At 38.0% G+C, this 21588-nt stretch overlaps 1 protein-coding gene across 1 annotated transcript in view; it reads left to right on the top strand.

Moving 5' to 3' along the window:
• Window positions 1–8072: 8072 nt before the first annotated feature.
• mboat2a (membrane bound O-acyltransferase domain containing 2a) overlaps window positions 8073–21588 on the top strand; it is a 120897-nt gene continuing 107381 nt past the window's right edge. Inside the window, exon 1 of the mRNA XM_057858803.1 lies at window positions 8073–8274. Within this exon, the coding sequence (XP_057714786.1) occupies window positions 8191–8274 (84 nt within the window). The 5' untranslated portion in view covers window positions 8073–8190. The remainder of the gene's footprint in view (window positions 8275–21588) is intronic.

Raw genomic sequence — 21588 nt, forward strand, 5'->3', positions numbered from 1 at the left:
GGGGGGGGGGAGTCTCTTGCTTGTGACCGTGGTGGCATTCTCCATGTTTTTGAACCGCTTGCTGTTTTGTTAGTTTTTCAACGATTGTAGTGAACGGCGTCTCACGACATATGCACTTTTCCTCAGTGCGCCGTCACTCGGGATGAAGGTTGCGCACCACTTAGTTTGTCATTCTTTCTGTACGAGCAGTCGCCATGCAGGAGCAAACGAAAAAACATCAAATCAATAGGCTGTACTTGTGTGCGCGCTTCACCTGTCATCTGCCTTATTAACTGATTGGCTGCCATTCTTCGCTGCAAGCCCTCCCAGTTAAAATGGATTGGCCATCTATCACAGTCAATGGCAGTGAATGGACTAAGCAGCTTGGGTGTGTCAACTGAATGTAACCAAAATGTTCATATTCAGGCTCCAATTTGAGTCAAAGAGCATTATCAAGCCAAAAAGGAATACTTTTAGATATATTTTTTTGGCAAAACAAAATGTCACACAAAAAGGTGATGTTATTGGATCAGGGATTTTCATATTCTGTTATCTGTCTGGCATAATTCCCTCAATAACAATATATTACTGAAAAATAGACGCTACTCCTGCGTTGGACCGTCTTTTCTATAACAAAAAAAAAAAAAAAAATCATTACAGAAAACGGCTATTTGAAGATTTTTAAATGCTGAATATTGTAATATATCACACGTTCTTAGTGTGTTATAACCCCAAACCCATTCAATTCCAAATTAGGCCAGAATATGAAGAACTAATAATTAGACTTGTGACCGAAAATTCAGCCCCAAATAGCTAAAAATGCATGATCGGTTTTCTGTTTTGAAGACTGAAAGTTTACCACCGACTAGTGTGAAGAACCTTAGTTCTCTTGTGATGACGTCATTAAAACATTGCGAGAAGCAACACGCTTGTCACTACCCGATCGTCACGGGCTACCGGATTGCTACTGCGCATTGTGCGAACCGACGCAATTTTGTCTCGCACTTTGATGCCAGATATGGAAATATACATGATAGATTTAACGATAGAAAAATGTATTTTTATTTTGTTTTTTTTTGGGTGAGAATGGTCTGTCAAGGGTTTACTTGGGAAGAGGGGAGATGAAGACGAGAAAAAACCTTTTAAATGTTACAGACTTTGTCATAACATACGAGGTTTTTCAGATATCTATAGCTTAACTAGTCTTTTTTAGTTGGTCTTTGTACAGTGTTATTGTAAAAATGTACGAAGGCTTTCAATTCCTATATTTGCATGTTTGAGTATAGTTTGTTCTACACATGTACATTTAAACCGTTTCAACATTTGAAGGCATTGTGTTTATTACTGTCTACGGCATAGTGATTAAATGGTTAAAAAGAATATGTATTTTTTATCGTTTAACACGTACATCTGCCGTCATCGCTCGAGGGAAAATGGTGTCGGTTCGCGCATGCGCAGTACCAATCCGGTAGCCCGTCGCAATTGTGTAGTGGCAACGCTTGCTGACGCTATCTCGCTAACACTATTGGCTAAAATCCAACATGTCCTAGGTTCGGAAGTACAGGTAGTCCCCGGGTTCCGTTCCTATGCTGGTGACGTAACGCTAATTTCAGCTTAAGTCGGAATGAACCCTTCAAATACCCCCCAAATCTCAAAATAACTATATAAAAACATTATCAGAGGTGGGTAGATTAGCCAAAAATTTTACTCAAGTAAGAGTAGCGTTACTTCAAAATAATATTACTTAAGTGAAAGTAGTCGTCCAAAAAATGTACTCAAGTACACGTAAAAAAATTATGGGTGAAAAGAATACACAAGTAATGAGTAACATGAGTAACTGCTTATATTTTTGTTGGATTTTTTTCTTTTTTAAACAATAGTATTTTTTTTCTGAGCACAAAGTTATCTATATGAACTGTTCTTATAATGATACTGTACAATAAATCATTACATAACCACACTAAAGCAAATTAAAAATAAAATAAAATAAATAACCTAATAAATTAAGCATTATTCGTCCAAAGAGCCTGAGTGCCCTTTGGTGGAGAAAATAGTTCCTAGTTTGAATCGTGAAGACTTCCTTCATGATAACTATTTTGAAATGAAAAGGATCATATTTCCAGTTTTCCGCGGTCAGTCGGTGACAAAAACTGGGAGAGGGGTTAAGGGGGGCTTTCGAGTCATGTTGAGGGCAGCGCTCTATATCAAATACTTCATTTTTTTACAGTGCTTCAAAGACACCACATGATTGGACAGGCTGGCATGAAGATAGAACAACAAGCTTGCATCTGATGATTATTGTTGTGACGTCTCATTGGTGAAATCGGTAGAGCTACTCTTAGTATCGCTGGCTGAAAAAATAATTAATATGTAGAATAAAGAGAAAAAAATGAAACGACTATTGTGTAGCCCAGAGTAGCGTTTTTTCTTCACAAATCTACTAAAGTAAGAGAGTAAAAAGTATAGCTTAGTAAAACTACTCTTACAAGTACATTTTTCTCGTAAAGTTAGTCAAGTAAATGTAACTGAGTACATGTAATGCGTCACTACCCACGTCTGAACATAATACGTCATTGTACCATCCTAGCTAGACAGCGAGCTAAGCTCCAAAATGACGATGTCAAAAGTGCTCATGACATCAATGCAAAATGAAATCCGTTTCATCTTCAATAACAGCGTTTCAAATTTGCGTTTATACCTAGCTGCTGATACAGCAATAACAATCCACACAAACGATTAGCATGTATCAGTTAGCGTCCGCACATCGTCAAAAACAATCACATAAACTTGCCCCAAGTACTCCGCCACAATTAAAAACGCACAATAAACATTACAAAATGTGTTGCCTCTGGATGCTTCACAAGCAACAAATGTGCGCGCAGGCTCAAGACTTCGGCGTCGTAAAGTCGAAATCACATAAGTCTGGTACAACGTAACCCAGGGAATACCTGTATTTTCCAAACCGTGGACATGTTGGCTCTCTACAAATTCCAAACCGCGGACATGTTGGTTGTAAGCTAGAAGTGTTAGCGAGATAGCATCAGCAAGCGTATTGCTTCACGCTGTGTTTTAATGACGTCATCCCAAGAAGATTAAGGTTCTTCAAACTATTCAGTGGTAAACTTTCGGTCTTCAAAACTAAGAACTGATCACGCGTTTTCAAAATTTACGTCACATCTCTACTAATCATGCTAATAAACTAATAATCTGTGTCCTCTTCTACGCTTGTCCGACAACTTCTCGACTTTCTGCCTTATTTGTGTAGCCATTTCTCTGTGTTGACATTTCGGCCGACTCCACAATTTTCAGATAAACTGTATTAGAATGTATTATGATGATTTTTTTTATCGTCTATTTGAACAGAAAATGTGTTTTTCGTATTAACGCAAGCGTTCAATATAAATATAATTTCAAGTTGTGTTGCAGAGCAACTGTGTGTCCACAAAAATGAATGTTCATACGTAGTAGGCATTTAAAGAAGCTGACGCCATGACAGTCTCGCTGTGCGGCCAATAGAAACGCAGCTAATATTCATGGTGTTTATTGTTATTAACTCACTGGAAACAAGTTGTAATCTATTCTTATGTAAATAGGTGTGGATGTGTTATTTAAATGTAGTTGTCATGATTGTCTTTGGATGGAAATGGGAAATGAAACTGGAATAAAATGATACGAAACATGTGTCCTGCAGTTGCTTCTGGAAGGAGTAATTAAAGTGCTTCAATATGTGCAAATGGTCATCGATTGGAAGGCTTTTAGAGCGATGTGCTTGTTCTGTACCATTAATGATGGGTCCACTTTTCAGCGAGTGCAAGTACAGTATATCAAGTGTCCCACACTTTATTATGCTCTGACAGCTTTTGGTCCACTGTCTTATAGCACTATAACATGCACGATCAAGCTGTTTAGAGACATGAGAAAACAAATGTGTTCAAAAATACATTCCTGATGTTACAGAGTTACTTCGTTGAAAAATAAAGTAGAAGGTGAGACCTTAGAAGCATTGTCAACCCCTTGTAGCTTTGTTTTTTGATGGTAGCAAACATTTTGCAAAAAAAGTGAAATTTCAAAATGCCATTTCTCCCAATCTTTGTCCAAATCTTCAGAGCCCTTAGGGCAGTACTTCTCAAATAGTGGGGCACCCCAGGGGGGCGCAGAGCGATGCTGGGTTTGGCGCATGTGACTTTGGGAAACATACTTTTTTGTCGTACTAGAGAAAGTGTAATTGCACATCCACTCAGTGGGCGGCAGTGCCGCTCTCATTTTCAGCGTGTGTGCAGTACTTTTGAACCAAACAAGAGCACACAGCAAAGAGAACTGAAGATATGAAAAGCTAAGACAAGGAAATATGACGAAGCATATGTAGCATTTAGCTTTTGGCTGTCTTTTAGTAAAGTGGGAGACAAGGACAGACCAGTGTGTCTACTTTGTCTAAAAATGTTCGCAGCAGACAGCAGGAATTATTTTTTTCAGCGAGTGCCAAATATTGCTAGCAATCCTCCCGCTTTGTCAGTGTTACATCAGTAAACCAGCGAGCACAGTTAGCATAATTTAAGGTGGCATACCAAGTTGCTCAGTGCAAAATAGCCCCACACCATAGCAAAGGAGCTGATACTGCCTGCAGCAAAAATAAAAACTGTCCCTCTGCTCACTGCCATGTCGTTTTTGTTCTATTAATTTTTTGTTTTTTCGGTCTAATTGTTTGACAAATTGTCTTCAATCTTGATGTTGCTAATCAATTTGAATTTATTATTATTTACTGGCGGCACGGTGGCTTAGTGGTTAGCACATCTGCCTCACAGTTCTGAGATCAAGGGTTCAATCCCGGGCTTCGGCCTTCCTGTGTGGAGTTTGCATGTTCTCCCCGTGCCTGCGTGGGTTTCCTCCGGGATCTCCGGTTTCCTCCCACATCCCAAAAACATGAATGGTAGGCTGATTGAACACTCTAAATTGTCCGTAGGTATGACTGTGTGCGTGAATGGTTGTATGTCTCCTTGTGCCCTGCGATTGGCTGGCAACCAGTTCAGGGTGTCCCCTGCCTACTGCCCGTAGTTGGCTGGGATAGGCTCCAGCACCTCCGCGACCCTCGTGAGGAAAAGCGGCATGGAAAATGAATGAATGAATGAATGATTTACTGATTTAATTAAACGGTCAAAAAATGTATCGAGTGTATTTTTACAGAATGATGTTTTTTTTAATTTTATTTTTATTTTTTTTACACTTTATTGTAAGTTGATCTATATTACTTTTCTCTTTAATATTAAAAATAACAATGTTATGCAGAGTTGTACTTATAATAATAAGAATTTTATATACAAATGATACTATAGTGTATTTACAGTGGTGGCAGAGAGTTTGGGGGGGGGGCGGAACGTTTACGTCTTCCTGGGGGGTCGTAACAGAAAATAATTGAGAAGCACTGCCTTAGGGGGACATGGAAAAAGAAAAAAAAACACAGGGTAAAAAAAATGTTGAGGTTAAAAAAAAGTGCCCCTAATGGGACAGGGAAGTTTTTTTTTTTTCTGTCAAAGAAAAAAAAAAAAAAACAAACACGGACGGAAAAAAAAAGAGGTCAGAGCAAAAGAAAATTAAAAAAATACAAAAAAAAATTCATATCTAAGCACAACAAAAATAAACAAAACCAAAAAAAAAAATGGAAGAAAAAAGGTTGAAGCAAACTAAAAAAACAAACAAAAAAATTGCATCGAAGCAACAAACTTTTACATCAAAGCAAATAAAAAACAAACAAAAAAAACCCCAGTTGAGCTCGCTGCAAAAAACTTAAATTGTAACAAAAATACCAATTCCCGCCATTTTTTTAAACGTGCATTATGCAGCTGAATTTGCAGGTAAACAATGGCAACAATGAAGCTTGTTCACCATGGGGCAGGTTCATTGAGTTTTACTTTAAAATAGGCCTAAAATATGATGACATATGATCAATTCTTGATTTTAAGCACCGTTTCCGGCAAACCATGTATTATTATATCTTTAATGTAGAAAAGTTTACTCTGCTCACTGGCTGCTGGTCGTATGCTAGGTTCCTTGTGAGTCAACTTGAAGATGCGATTGGCAAGAACGCGCCATCTGTTGCTCAAGGATTCCGGCATTTTGCCCTCTCTCATTATTCTTTCTCTCTTATTTTTTTTGCCTCGATGTAAAAAATATATTTTTTTTTTGCTTCGATGTGGAAGAAAAAAAATTTTTTTTTTTTTTTGCTTCGATGTAAAAAAACAATTTTTTTTGGCTTTGAACTTTTTTTTACTTTCGTTTTAAAAAAAATTTTTTTTAGCTTTGACCGAAAAAAATCCTCCATGTTCCTTTAGGGGATTTTTTTTTTTTAACATCAACTAATCCCCCCCACCCCCCCTCTCTGTTTTTCTTCCATGTCCCCTTAGGGGCTCCATACAAATGGGATCATTAATACACCAAATAAATCAGGGCACAAAAAGTTCTATACGGTTTTTGCTAAAACTTTTTCTAATAGCTAACATTTCCCATTGATTTCCAAAGATCCTATTTGCCGTTCATTTCAATAGCACAAAAAACTTCCATTAACTCCTATTGATTACCAACCCATGTGACCTGATATCAACAGAAAATTACCCACAAATGCCCCCAAATCAATAGGAAGTAACCCAATATTTACAGGAAGTGACCCAATATGTACAGAAAGGGACCCCAAAATGCCCCTATATCAATGGGAAGGGACCCAATATGAACAGGAATTTAACTCAAAATGCCCCCATAACAACAGGAAGTAACCCCGGAATGCCCCAAAATCAATAGGAAGTGACCCTTAAATGCCTCAAAATCAACTGGACGTTACCCAACATGTACAGGAAGTGACCCTGAAATCCCCCCATTACAACAGGAAGGCCAAGATGACCCAATATACCAACCATCACAGCAAAGCCACCATCGCAATTTCTCTACCAATTTTCTAGTTTAGCAGTCACATTTAGAGTCAGGGTCATAGTAAGTGTACCTCAGTGCAGATAAGATTTGCACATAGCATTGCCACAAAAAACTATCAAAAGATACAAGTGTATATCATAGTGTCATCCTTTTGTAATGCCCCATAATATAATTATAAAGCCATTTTCTTACTAGTGCTTCCCTCTATCGACAACAGAGCGTATTCACAGAAGTAAGTGAACAAACTTGAAGTAGTGACACTTACCGTTAGGTGGTGTTCTCACACAACTCATTAATAATGTGCCTGGTTCGTGCCATAAAAATAATGTTTTAAAAATTATAAAAAGTTTACATAATACGTTCATAAATGAGCAAAAAAACAACACTTGTATTGATTAACGTTGTGTATGACCTTTGTATTAAAAAATGTGATATTACTAATCCATTTGCGTTGTTAATTTAATCTTTTCCTATTTTAATTGATTTATTGCTGCTCTTCCAGATGTGGAAATCCCTCCAATTCCGTCCATTTTTATTTAATTTTACGCCACACTTCTCCAAGAACTCGAGAAAATATGGGCGGTTTCTGCCCAATTTTCACCTTTTTTACCGGCTCCCAATTGGCCTTAAAAGCTGTAACTCAAACTCACGTCCATCTTTTCTTGACCCTGATTGGCTAGCGAGATTTCACTTTCTCCGCACCCCTGGAAGCTTTCCCGCCTACACGCTCCACATTTTCATGCCGCCAAAGATAAACTGATGCCAAGATAATTCACCCCTACTTTCATTCTGGACGTATTTATTATCTAATAGGTTGGTTTTGCTTGAATTTTGCTGTTTTAACACATCTTTAAAGGTTAGATAGTGTCCTCACACTTTAGAAATGACTGTTTAGTAAATTACGTGTTAAAACACACGCTAACCATGCATTTCTAGAGAGTTAGCCATAATTTACGCTAGAACCGCTGAACGTAATAAAAATGTCTGGCTGTATTTTATATATGTGTATATTACACAACTCAAACATGTAAAAAATAAACGTCTGAATGTCCAAAAAACGCGTTTTTAAGAATACTTCAAGTGTTCTCGTGTTGTTCAGACGAAAAATAAAACACGATGGCGATTTCTCTCTCACTTTCTCTTTTCGTCTTTGTTTGGATGTGCGCCCTGGATGACAACCGTCCAGCCAGACGCAGCAGCACCGGCAGCGGCAGCGGCTGTGTCGCTTCATTTACTATCGCGGCAGCCGAGGGGAGCAAGGAGAGAAAGGATTTATACGTCCTCTATCCAAGCATGGCTACCCAAAGCACGGCATCGTGCACTGGATCCACTCTGCTGCAGCCCATCAGCGATATTATCAACCTCCCTCTAGACCAGGTACGGCTCCCAAGGTTTGGTTTTTAGGTGGAAAAAATCTCGCCCAGATTTCATATTACGCCGCGGCTCGCTAGCTGTGTGTCCACACAGGACTAGCAAAATGATGCGCATCGCTACCTAGTGCCAAATGTTTTGAAAAGGACAGATTAAAACGTCGGATTTATACGAGGACCACTGGTCAACATTTGGAGCTTTCACTGATGTTAGCATGTTGCAACTACAGTAATGCCTTTTGTCTCTTCCACACAGTCTATTTGTGGAGCCCCCCCTCACCCAAATCACGCCTTTTTGCTGCTTTCCCCCTCGAATCTGGATTAACTACTTACAGCACATTCATATATTAACTGAGGTTACTGATTAATGTGTCCAGTTGTCAGCCTGGGAGGTGACACGTGACCAAACTGAATCGTAATTTGGATTCAGTCGTGACCATACTGAATCGTAATTTGGATTCAGTGTGAACCTCGATTTTGATTGGCATGTACAAATAACGGACTTTTCACGACAGTATTGCTTTTGTGCATCTTCATGTGAAGAAATGCAGTCGGTTTTGAGTTTAGTGAGTTTCAAAGAGTGTTTGGTGTGTACAGCAGGGCTGCGCGATACTGGTAAAAAAAAGGAGGTTTACGATATACAACCCCTAGTAAAAAGTATGGAATCACCAGTCTTGGACGAGCACTCATTCAGACATTTTATATTTTTTATTATGGAGAACAAACTCAAATAAAACGCTTGAAAAAAATAATGAATTTGTTCAAAAATGCAACTATTCAGCATTCAGAAACACTAAAAGAAATGAATAAAAAACATTGTGGTGGTCAGTAAATGTTACTTTTATAGAGCAAGTGCAGAGAAATATAGAATCACTCCATTCTGAGGAAAAATAAATGGAATCATGAGAAACAAAGAAATAACTTTTTTAATACAAAACTTCACCATGTTCCTACAAAATTCAGCTTAACATTAAATTGCGACACAACTTATAAATTTTAGTGATGTACCGAAAGCAAAATTCTTTTCTTTGCCAAACCGAAAACTAAATATTGGAAACACTTGGCCGAAAGGCTGAAAAATACACACGCACATAATGCACATTTAGTTTGAAAAGTGCAGATTCTGAAACCCCATAGGACAGTGTGTTCCCAGCGGCAGTGGGCGTTTTGTGGCAAACTCTGAATGCGCCCTGTAGCAGATGTGCTGGCATCGTCGTAGCATTCTGTTCGCACACGTCACGGCCGATGAAACCTTGATAAATGAACTTTCTTGAAAGTTTGGGACATTTGAAAAATGGCTCTCAAGCCTCCAATTGCTAAGCTAAATGAGACCTCGATATACATTTGTGTGGAACTGTACAACCCCTAGCAAAAAGTATGAAATCACCAGTCTCGGGCGAGCAGTCACTCAGACATTTGATTATGTAGAACAAATTCAGATAAAAAGCTTGAAAAAATAATGAATTAGTTCAAAAGTGCAACTCTTTAGCATTCAGAAACACCAAAAGAAATGAATAAAAAACATTGTGGTGGTCAGTAAATGTTACTTTTATAGATCAAGTGCAGGGAAATAAATATAACTCCATTCTTAGGAAAAATCTATGGAATCATGAGAAACAAACAAAGAAATAACAATCAAAACACATCTCTAGTATTTAGTTGCACCACCTCTGGCTTTTATGACAGCTTGTGGTCTCTGAGGCATGGACCTGATGAGTGACAAACAATATTCTTCATCAATTTGGTGCCAACTCTCTTTGATTGCAGTTGCCAAATCATCCTTGCAGGTCGGAGCCTTGCTGTTTTTTTTTTTTCAATTTCCACCACAGGTTTTCAATAGGGTTGAGATCTGGGCTATTTGCAGGCCATGACTTTGACTGGATGAGTCATTCTGCAAATAATGCTTTAACAGTTTTAGCAACGTGGCATGATGACAAACATATTTTCAATTGAAGGGATAAGAAAGCTGTCTAAAATTTCAATGTAAACTTGTGCATTTATTGAAGATTTAACCACAGCCATCTCCCCAGTGCCTCTGCCTGACATGCAGCCCCATATCATCAAGGACTGAGGGAATTTTGATGTTTTCTTCAGGCAGTCATCTTTGTAAACCTCACTGGAACGGCACCAAACAAAAGTTCCAGCATCATCACTTTGTCCAATGCAGATTCTTGACTCATCACTGAAAATAACTTTCATCCAGTCATTCACAGTCCATGATTGCCTCTCCTTAGCCCATTGCAGTTTTGATCTTTTCTGTTTAAGTGTCAATGATGGTTTCCTTTTAGCTTTCCTGTATGAAAATCCCATTTCCTTTAGGTGATTTTACACAGTTCTGTCACATACCTTGACTCCAGCTTCCTCCCATTTCTTCTTCATTTGTCTTGTTGTACATCTTCTGTTTTCAAGACAAATAGCCTTTGTTTGTCATGACGTTTAGATGTCTTCCTCGGTCTACCAGTACGCTTAACTTTAACAACCTTGCCATGCTGTTTGTACTTGGTCCAGATTTTTGATACAGCCCACGACTTTCGCAACCATACGTGTAGCGTTACCTTTTTCAAGAAGATTGATAATCCTCTCCTTGGTCTCGGGAGACATCTCTCTTTTGGAGCCATGATTCTTGTGAATCCACTTGGTCCAGCAGCCCTCCAAGGTGTGATAACTGCACTGTTTTTAACTGCTGACGAACGAGCAGATCTAATCTGTGGCAGGGGCCCAATTAAGGAAAGGAAATTGACTCTGTGTGTCTGTATTTTTTACTCAAAATGAAGTGGTTCCATATTTTTTTTCTTCAGAATGGAGTGATTCTATATTTATATCCCTGCACTTGCTCTATAAAGGTAACATTTACTGACCGCCACAATGTTTTTTTTACTCATTTCTTTTAGTGTTTCTGAATGCTAAAGAGTTGCACTTTTGAACTAATTCATTATTCTTTCAAGCTTTTTATCTGAGTTTGTTCTACATGATAAAATGCCTGAGTGAGTGCTCGTCCGAGACTGGGGATTCCATACTTTTGCTAGGGGTTGTAGTTCTATATACATATGATATCTACCGTAGCCTGATGTAATAATACAACTTATTCTCGTACTCATCCATCCGTCCGTCTGTCCATCCGTCCATCCATCCATCCATCCTCCCTCAGTCCGGGGTCGGGTCACGGGGGCAGCAGAAAGCAGAGGTAATTTATTGTTTTTACTTTCCTGGTTCTGACTGGTTCAATGACGAAGACCGGTGCAACGTGTCAAATACGCGGCACTCGGCAATTGTGTCCTATGAAGCCGGAGGTGTTTGATCATAATGGTCATGCAGCCAGTAGAAAACACATACAAACTTCTCTCTAAGCAGCTTCCTACTCGAGTTTTACAGGTCAGCAAATTCACAGTTTATCATCAAATGTCACACTGAGCTGACCGGTCATTTACTTTTTGTAAATTTGAGCCAAACTTTCAAACGCCGCCGCACCGTGTCGATGGTTTGAATCAAGTTGCAATGCACAATGCAATGTGGCTTCGAAACATGGAATCGGAATTAAAAAATTCGAACGGTTCCGGGTTCATCGGAGTGTTAGAACCGTGTCCCATCGATGCTCGTTGCCCAACTCTAGGTAAAACACAACTGCTTTTGTCCACATGCACAGCCAAACTCAACAAGAAAAATGAAAGTTCTTTTGGACTGCTTTAAGACCACATAAATGAAATAAATATGAAAATTGGGGAGAAGGGTGTAAACCTCAGTTCACGACGTTTCCATTGTAACCGCTCATAGTTCTTTCTGTTTTGGCCTCGAGTCACAGGGACGTGTTTTGGGACTGACAAGTGCCAGCGCTGATGCACATTTGAGCTGAGTGCAGCCACCTGTTGAGATGTGCGAGGGAATGTTGATTTGTGTGCGTCCATGAATGAACTTGAGTATTTTTCCTTCATTCTGGAGGGTTCCATCGATAGGTTAGAGCTGCTAAACAGCTACATGTGGGGCCATTTCGTAGATTTGCAGTTGCTACGGCGGGTAGTCGTCGCTCCTACTCACCCTCACGTTCAAAGAGTTTCCATCCCCTACTCGATTTAAAATTCTCCCAGTTTTTATATGGCACCGATAGACCACGGAAACGTCCCTATGATCATTTTAGATTCGTTCTCTTTGGACAGGTGATGTTTCATTTCTGTAGGTTTTCCCAGTCGGAAGTCAAGGATTTACAGTATGTGCTTTTTTAAGACTAATATGGTCATGTAATGGGTTATAAAACAGTATAATAATAACAATGATTGGGTTGTGTAAGAAAAAACAAACATTACTTAAGTATTCCATAGACTTCATAATTGTATTGATGGGTCACACCCATCAGCCACTGCGCAACGCCTTGAAGTAGGAGGCCGTCCTACAGTCCGCTTCAGTTATTCGCAGTGTGACGCAGTTAGTCTACACATGCAGCGGTCTAACGCCGAATTTAGGTTGAAAATGTACGAAAGCTGTACCACATACAAAAAGGAAGGCTTGTCTCAGGAGTGATTTGCTCGAAGATTCAAGGTAATTATTATATTTTTCGTATCATGCATGCATTTTGAAACGTTGTGAAAAAAATCAATAGGAGTAATTAGCCGCTGCTGCACTGGTATCATAGTTCGCAATATTTACGTAAAATGAATGCTAATGGCACGTTTTTTTTTTTTGCTTTTAACCAAGAATCGAGACTCTTTATGTCCATATTTACAAAGAATTCCGGGATTTAAGCATTTATTCACAAGAATTTTCAACGGAAAAGCTCTGTTTACATATGGTGGCCACCACATTGAACAGACTAGCATCGTACTTCGAAATATTCCGTAAAATAAATGCTAACTGCACGTTTTTTTTTTTTTTTTTGCTTTTAACCAAGAATCGAGACTGTTTTACGCCCATATCTAAAACAAATTCAGGGATTTAAGCATTTATTCACAAGAATATTCCCCAGTAAAGCTCTGTTTACATATGGTGGCCACCACATTGAACAGACTAGCATCGTACTTCAAAATATTTCCGTATAATAAATGCCAACCGCACGTTTTTTTTTTGCTTTTAACCAAGAATTGAGACTGTTTTACGTCCATATCTATAAAGAATTTAGGGATTTAAGCATATATTCACATGAATTTTCACCAGAAAAGCTCTGTCTAATAAGCTGCCACCACATTGACTGACAGACTAGCATCATACTTTGACATATTTATTTAAAATAAACACTAACTGCCATTTTTTTTGCTCTTAACCAAGAATCGAAACTGTTTTACGTCCATATCTATAAAGAATTTGGGGATTTAAGCATTTATTCACAAGAATTTTCACTGGAAAAGCTCTGTTTACATATGGCGGACACCTCACTGAGTAACAGACGAGCATCATACTTCAACATATTTACGTAAAATCAATACTAACTGCATGTTTTTTTTTGTTTTTTTTTTTGTATTTTTGTTTTTTTGCTTTTAACCAAGAATCGAGACTGTTCTACGTCCATATCGATAAAGAATTCGGGGATTGAAGCTTTTATTCACAAGAATTTTCACCAGAAAAGCTCTGTCTACATAAGCCGCCGCCACATTGACTGACAGACTACCACCATACTTCGACATATTTACATTGAATAAATACTAACTGCATGTTTTTTGTTTTTTTTTTGCTTTTAACCAAGAATCGAGACTGTTTTACGTCCATATGTATAAAGAATTCAGGGATTTAAGCATTTATTCACCACAATATTCCCCGTTAAAGCTCTGTTTACATATGGTGGCCACCACATTGAACAGACTAGCAGCGTACTTCGAAATATTTCCGTAAAATAAATGCTAACTGCACTTTTTTTTTGTTGTTGTTGCTTTTAACCAAGAATTGAGACTGTTTTACGTCCATATCTATAAAGAATTCAGGGCGTTTATTCACAAGAATATTCCCCGGTAAAGCTCTGTTTGCATATGGTGGCCACCACATTGAACAGACTAGCAGCGTACTTCGAAATATTTCCGTAAAATAAATGCTAACTGCATGTTTTTTTGTGTGCTTTTAACCAAGAATCGAGACTGTTTTACGCCCATATCTATAAAGAATTCAGGGATTTAAGCATTTATTCAAAAGAATTTTCAACAAAAAAAGCTCTTTGTCTGTGATTCCACTCAGTCAGCTTTGACTGCCATGTCAACAATGCAGGCTCCCTATTAATCAGCCCAGCGCTCCATGTCCCGTCAATATCATTATGAATTCTGAGTATTCTTTTCGCTATATACTTTTTTCACTTGTACTTGAGTCACTTTTTTGGTTTACTTCTTTTACTCAAGTAATATTGAAGTTGCACTACTCTTACTCGAGTAACATTTATGACTACCGGTACTCTACCCATCTCTGGTTTTGAATGCGTTCCCAGCCACTGCAACGCCGGTGTTGCTTGTGAGCCTCCTATTAGTCATGTGCGGACGTGCCAGCAGTACCGCCACTTATCTCTCTAGCCTGCTATTATGTTACGTGTGGTCTATGGATTGTTATGATTGTATCTCGGTGTAAGTTGCGCGGATCCCACTGGCGGCTTGGGCTTCTGAGCCGTAATGGGAGTGTGAAATGTGCACCTCTTCCTCGCTCTCGCTCCGCCGCCACCTCTTACTTTTTATAGGCGCACGACACCATACCTCTTACTTTAAATAAAGCCTCGAGTGCACGCTCATGAATAATACGCTCAACGTGACGGAACCTCATTCCGAGCCGGCTCGTAATGTTGTCGGACGTTGGCTTGTCTTCATCCACACAACATAAACCTTGACTGACCGGTCGCTCTTGCCGTTGAAGATATTGACCCGACAGTGTTGATCCCAGAAGAATCCTTGACATTTTACCGCTTAAGCATCCGCTTCCTTCGCCGCGGCTAACTGCCTCTTCTTTCCACTAAACCACACTCTGCTTTCACTTGTGTAGTTTTACGTGAGATGTTCTTTAGATTAAAAACTAGTGTTGGGATTTTTGGAAATCACAAAGTTCTGCATCTTTTCCGGGCATATAAAGTAAGTTCGTACAGATTTGGATCAGTATTTTCGTCTTAGCCTTATGGACAAAGTCCTAGGGCTGCAGCTATAGATAATTTTAGTAATCGATTAGGGCTGCAGCTATCGATTATTTTAGTAGTCGATTAATCGATGAACTAGTTAGTTCGAATAATCGAGTAATCAGATTAGGAACGTGAAAAATTAAAATACCTGACCTGAGCCTCAAACGGTATTAAAAATAAATAAATGAGGATCTATGTACAACAAAAGAAAAGAAAAGGCTAAATATTAGGGGTGTCAAACAATCAAAATTTTTAATCGAGTTAATTACAGCTTAAAAATTAATTAATCGTAATTAATCGCAATTCAAACCATCTATAAAATATGCCATATTTTTCTGTAAATTATTGTTGGAATGGAAAGATAAGACACAAGATGGATATATACATTCAACATACGGTACATAAGTACTGTATTTCTTGATTATAACAATAAATCAACAAGATGGCATTACCATTATTAACATTCTTTTAAAGCGATCCATGGATAGAAAGACTTGTAGTTCTTAAAAGATAAATGTTAGTACAAGTTATAGAAATTTTATATTAAAACCCCTCTTCATGTTTTCGTTTTAATAATTTTTTTAAAAATTTTCAATCAAAAAATAAACTAGTAGCCCGCCATTGTTGATGTCAATAATTACTTACACAATGCTCATGGGTGCTGAAGCCTATAAAATCAGCCGCACCCAAGCACCAGCAGATGGTGGCAAAACTCTGAAAAACACAACAAGTACAACTTTCAATGTTCTGTCATTTTAATCTGTTTGAGCGGGGCATTTGTGCGTTAATTGCGTTAAATATTTTAACGGGATTAATTAAAAAAATTAATTACCGCTCGTTAACGCGATAATTTTGACAGCCCTACTAAATATACATGTAAACTAAATTACGAATGCATTAAAAACATGAGCCCAAAGAAAAAGACCAGAGGGCAATGTATCCACCCTAATCAATAAACTAAATGTAAACACTTTCAAATTAAACATTACAACGCCAGTTTAATTAAACGAATACTCGAGGCAAAAAACATTTAATTTGAATATTTTTTTTCTAATCGAATATGCGAGTTAATCGATTAATCGTTGCAGCACTATAATCGATTATTCTATCAACTAGTTAGTTCGAGTAATAAAATCATCAGATTAGGAACATTTAATGGGTTGCAGAAGAAATTTTAGGAGATGTGAAACAAAGGCTTGCCAAGATTAAACTTTCAAAAGAGCATTAAATGTGCATACAAAATAAAATTCATGAGTGTTTCTTCAAACCATGCAGAATTGCGTTTTAATTTAAAAATAAATTGAAATACCTGAGCTTAGCCTCAAACTGTATCAAAAATAATAAATAAATGAGGATCTACGTAAGTACAACAAAAGAACAATTGGCTAACTTGCATAGCAAATGTCTGCTAGCCTAAACGCTATTAGATGCTAAGTTTTTTTTTTTTTTTTAATTCATTTTTTTAACAACGCTCTTGACAAATCATTCAAACACATTCACACACAAAAAATGCTAAATATACCTATAAATTAAATTACAAATGCATTAAAAACATTAGCTCTAACAAAAACCTTATGTTGGTCTTAATAGTGAGCAGCTGGAGAAGTTACATAGCAAAAGTCCGCTTGCTTAGATGCTATAAGATGCTCATGTTTTTTGTTTTTTGTTTTTTTCTTTCACAATGCTCTTAACAAATCGCTCAAACACATATTCACAAAAATGCAATAAGCTAAATATACCTATAAACTAAATTACAAATGCATAAAAAAAAATTAGCTCAAACAAAAACCTTATGTTGGTCTTAACAGGGAGCAGCTGGAGCAGTCATGTTAAATGAGTTATAGTCACCGTTGCCACTAGAGGGCAGTGTATTCATCCAATTCACTCTAATAAGTACTGTAGTTTTCGGTCTATAAGCATCTATATTTTCCCTTCATTTTGAATCCTGCAACTTATAGTTGAATTATTTGGGTTAATAGGTCACACGTGCCTCCTAGCATGCATTGCAGCGCTACAGATGTTAAAAATCAAAATTCCAAGTACTGCGCTAATAATTTATTCAGTTACTGTTCCAGTTGTTTCATTAATTGCTAGTTATGGTATTTGGTAACACTTTATTTGACAGCGGCGTCATAAGACTGTCATAAGACCGTCATAATTTTGACATGACACTATCATGGGCATTACTGAATGCTTATGACGGATGTCATTAACTGTCATCTGGCAAATTATGTTACTAACTCAATTTATGTCCAGCTCGGATCTTTTAAATCCATTAAAAAGTGAGATAAATTGCTGACTATACCTAACTATAAATGAAATCTGTTATAAGCATTAAGTAATGCTCATGATAGTGTCATGTCATAATTATGATTGTGTAATGACAGCACTGCTGTCAGATAAAGTGTTACCAAATACCATAACTAGCAATTAATAAAACAACTGGAATAGTAACTGAGAAAAATAATTTGCACATATCATGAAATTTGATATTTACCTCTGAAGGGCTGCAATGCATGCAAGGAGGCATGTTGGACAACAACAGTGTTGACAGCAGGTGGCAGCAGAGATTAACTGTCTCCCCCAAGGGAGCAGTGATGGCCAAATGAAGCTTCTTGAAGCAATGAAGCTTTGCAGCCAATTGATTCAAAGCTTCATGGTGGTTCATTTGGTCTTATGACAGTCGTATGATGCCGCTGTCCAATAAAGTGTTACCGGTTAATATCTTTTGGTGTAAATATCCCATAATACAGTGAGGACAGCTGCGGCTTATAGTCCAGTGCGGCTTATCCATGAACAAATGCCGTTTTCGTGTCACTTTTGGTAGGTGGCAGCTTATAGTCAGGTGCGACTTATAGTGTGAAAATTACGGTACTTTGTATTGCTGAAACGATTAATCGATTAACTTGAGTAATTCAACTAGAAAAAAGCTTCGAATCCAATTTTGCTGCTTCGAGGATTCGTTTAATTAGATACGTTGTAGTGGTTTGTTTTGAAATCGTTGCATTTAGTTTTATTGATTTGGGTAGATATGCTGCCCTCTAGTGGCAACAGTAAATATGCCATAACTCATCCAACACGGCTGAATCCAGTTGCTCCCTGTAAAGACCAACATAAGTTATGTTTTTGTTTGAGGTAATATTTTTGTTTATGCATCCATTATTTAGTTTAGGAGTATATTAAGCAGTTTTTTTGTGGGAATATGTGTTTCAGTGATTACTTCAGAGCATTGTTAAAAAAAAAAAAAGTATCATTTTATAGCATGCAAGCTAACCGACGTTTGCTGTGCAAGTTAGCCAATTGTTCTTTTGTTGTACTGAGATCCTCATTTATTTATTTTTTTCTAGCGTTTGAGGATAAGCTCAGCTGAATAATTTGTTGTTAGCATTCGATAGCATTTAAGCTTGCAATCTTTTGCTATGCTATTTGTTGCCACAGACCGCCATAGACGTCCATGAGATTCCTGGGTCACTTCCTGTTACAGAACAGGAATTGACCTGTTCTGTTTCGTTCATTTGCTGCCATCCCTCCCACTTCAAACGGATTGGACTAGTTCTGCAATGATTAATCAATTGACTCGAGTAATTCCATTAGAAAAATTCCATTAGTTTCCTGTTTCGAGGATTCGTTTGATTAGATGTGTGTTGTAATGGTTTGTTTTGAAAGTTTTGCAATAAGTGTTATTGATTTGGGTGGATACACTGCCCTCTAGAGGCAACAGTGAATATGACATGACTCATTTCACATGGCTGAATCCAGCTGCTCCCTGTTAAGACCCACATAAGCTAAGTTTTTGTTGGAGCTAATATTTTTTTAATACATATATAATTTAGTTTATAGGTATATTTAGCTGTTTTTATGGGAATGTGTATTTGAACGATTTGTTAAGAGCTGTGTAAAAAACCAAAAACAAAAAAAAAGTTAGCTTTTCATAGCATATAAGCTAGCAGACTTTTGCTATGAAAGTTAGCCAATTGTTCTTGTACTTATATCCTCATTTATTTGTTTTATACCGTTTGAGGCTAAGCTCAGGTAATTTAATTTAGTTTTAAATGCATTTATTGTTATAAAGTGCATTTTTCACAGTGTACGGTCTCATAACCTGGTACTAATCTCCCCCAAGGTTAGCAGTCGCACTAGCTGGTTAGATTATCCACCACAATGAAAATGATCTCGCTGCGTTAATGTTGATGAGATACAGCTTGGGTCAAGCGATGTTCAAATGCCATCCATCCGTCTTCGATCGTATTAATCCTCTCCAGGGTCAAAAGGAAGCCGGGGCTTCTCTTGTATGACCTTGGGCAAAACACTCGGACCGACACTCGACACTTCAATTCATTTTTAGAGTCAAAATGCAAATCTGTTTCTAGGATGAAGCCTTTTTTGTTAGCAACTTTATTTGTCCATCCATGCACTCGTTGACCGCTAACCCTACTGTACGATCATTTGTTATATTGCTGTTTGTCACAGTCGTTGTCTTTTGTCATTTTACAACAAGGCCTCTTTTGTCACTGTTGTCGTTGCCTTTTCCACCGGCGTTCGGCCTTTTTGCCCACATGCTTTGCAAAACAAAGCACTTCTATTTCCTTTATTTTTTACAGTCATTGTTTTATGCTGCCATACTGTTGGAGAAAGTTTAACCAGTGCGTTCTTATTCATAGAAGATTAAATATACCTCGTATCACCTAATATCATATCAATATTTTATTGGCTGCCATCCCTCCCACTTCAAATGGATTGGATGTCTATGGCCGTCAGTGGCAGCCAATGCCAGGCACTTTCAGAGTTACTCAGAAGTTGCGAACTGGTTGGATGCTAATGAACGGATTTTACCTCAGCCTGGGCGAAGATTTCAGCAGCAGTGTATTTTTGATTAAAATGCTGGCCAAAAGTTTTGGGACCCCTGCAATTCTCTCAGATAATGTTCAGTTTTTCCTAGAAAATGATTGCAGTTACAAATGCTTTGGCAGTAATATCTTCATTTATTTTGTTTGCAATGAAAAACACAAAAGAGAACGGGGGGAAAAAATTACATCATTATCATTTTACACAAAACTCCCAAAATGGTCCGGACAAAAGTATTGGCACTAGAGCTGAAACGAAGACTCGAGCAACTCCATTAACTCGAGTTTAAAAACTGATCCGAGTAATTTTATTCACCTCGAGGAATTGTTTAATTTTGCCAGCTCTAAGCATCACGTTTTGCCCGGACTACTTTTAATGCGGGACAACGCGCTGACGTCACGTGCGTAGAGGAAGAAGCAATAAAAAAAACAAACAAAAAAAACTTACCACAGCAGCTACAAAATACGCCGACGTTGCTAAAAACTACGCCCGCAGGATGCTAGTGTGGTAGCAGGTAGTGTCCGATGTATCTCGTAGATATAGCATGCATTTAGGACTAGATGCGAAATGACAGACTCGGCCGCGTATGGGAAGCGTTAGTAAACAGCCGCCATCTTTAAGCAGTAGATTTCTCATCGCTAATAAATATAACGTTACTGTCACTCGCTAACATAACGTTAGCCCTTCGGAGGGCTAGGTTTCTATTGATTATGACCACTGTCGATGCGTGGCTAACGTGTCTTACATACAGGCTTTAATTAATCTGTAAAAACACAGCGCTGTAGAGTGATGAGGGTGTAAAATTAAAACATAATAAAGCTAACTGTCAGTTTTAGCTCAGTAGTCATTACTGAATAAAACACCAAGTAGCACTGGTCCCTAATGTACTCCAATACAGCAGGTATCATACATTTATTTTGAACACTGCAAAAACTCAAAATCCTATCAGTACTTACAATTTAGACCAGGGGTGTCCAAACCTTTTGCAAAGGGGGCCAGATTTGGTGTGGTAAAAATTTGGGGGGCCGACCTTGGCTGACGTCCTTTACGTAGAACAATATATTTAAACATTTGCTTTATTATTTCTTTTAATTAATAATTTCAACAATCTCACAACTAGCCTTTGTTGCGTTCTCTTTCGACTCTCGGGCTCTTGCGAAATACTGCTGCTGTGAAATTAAACTAGCTTCAAGTTGCTTCAATTTCTCGCTATGTATCTTCCCTGTATTCTTGTCGTACATGTCAGTGTGTCTTATTTGGTAATATCGCCTCACATTGAACTCTTTGAAAACAGCGACTGTCTCTTTGCAAATGAGGCAGACAGTTGTTGTGTATTTTAGTGAAGAAATAGTCCAATTTCCACCTATCCTTGAAGCGTCGGCCGTCGCAGTCATCTTTTTTTTTTGTTGT

Source organism: Corythoichthys intestinalis, chromosome 15 (genome assembly GCF_030265065.1).
Source record: "Corythoichthys intestinalis isolate RoL2023-P3 chromosome 15, ASM3026506v1, whole genome shotgun sequence".
NCBI lineage: Eukaryota > Metazoa > Chordata > Actinopteri > Syngnathiformes > Syngnathidae > Corythoichthys > Corythoichthys intestinalis.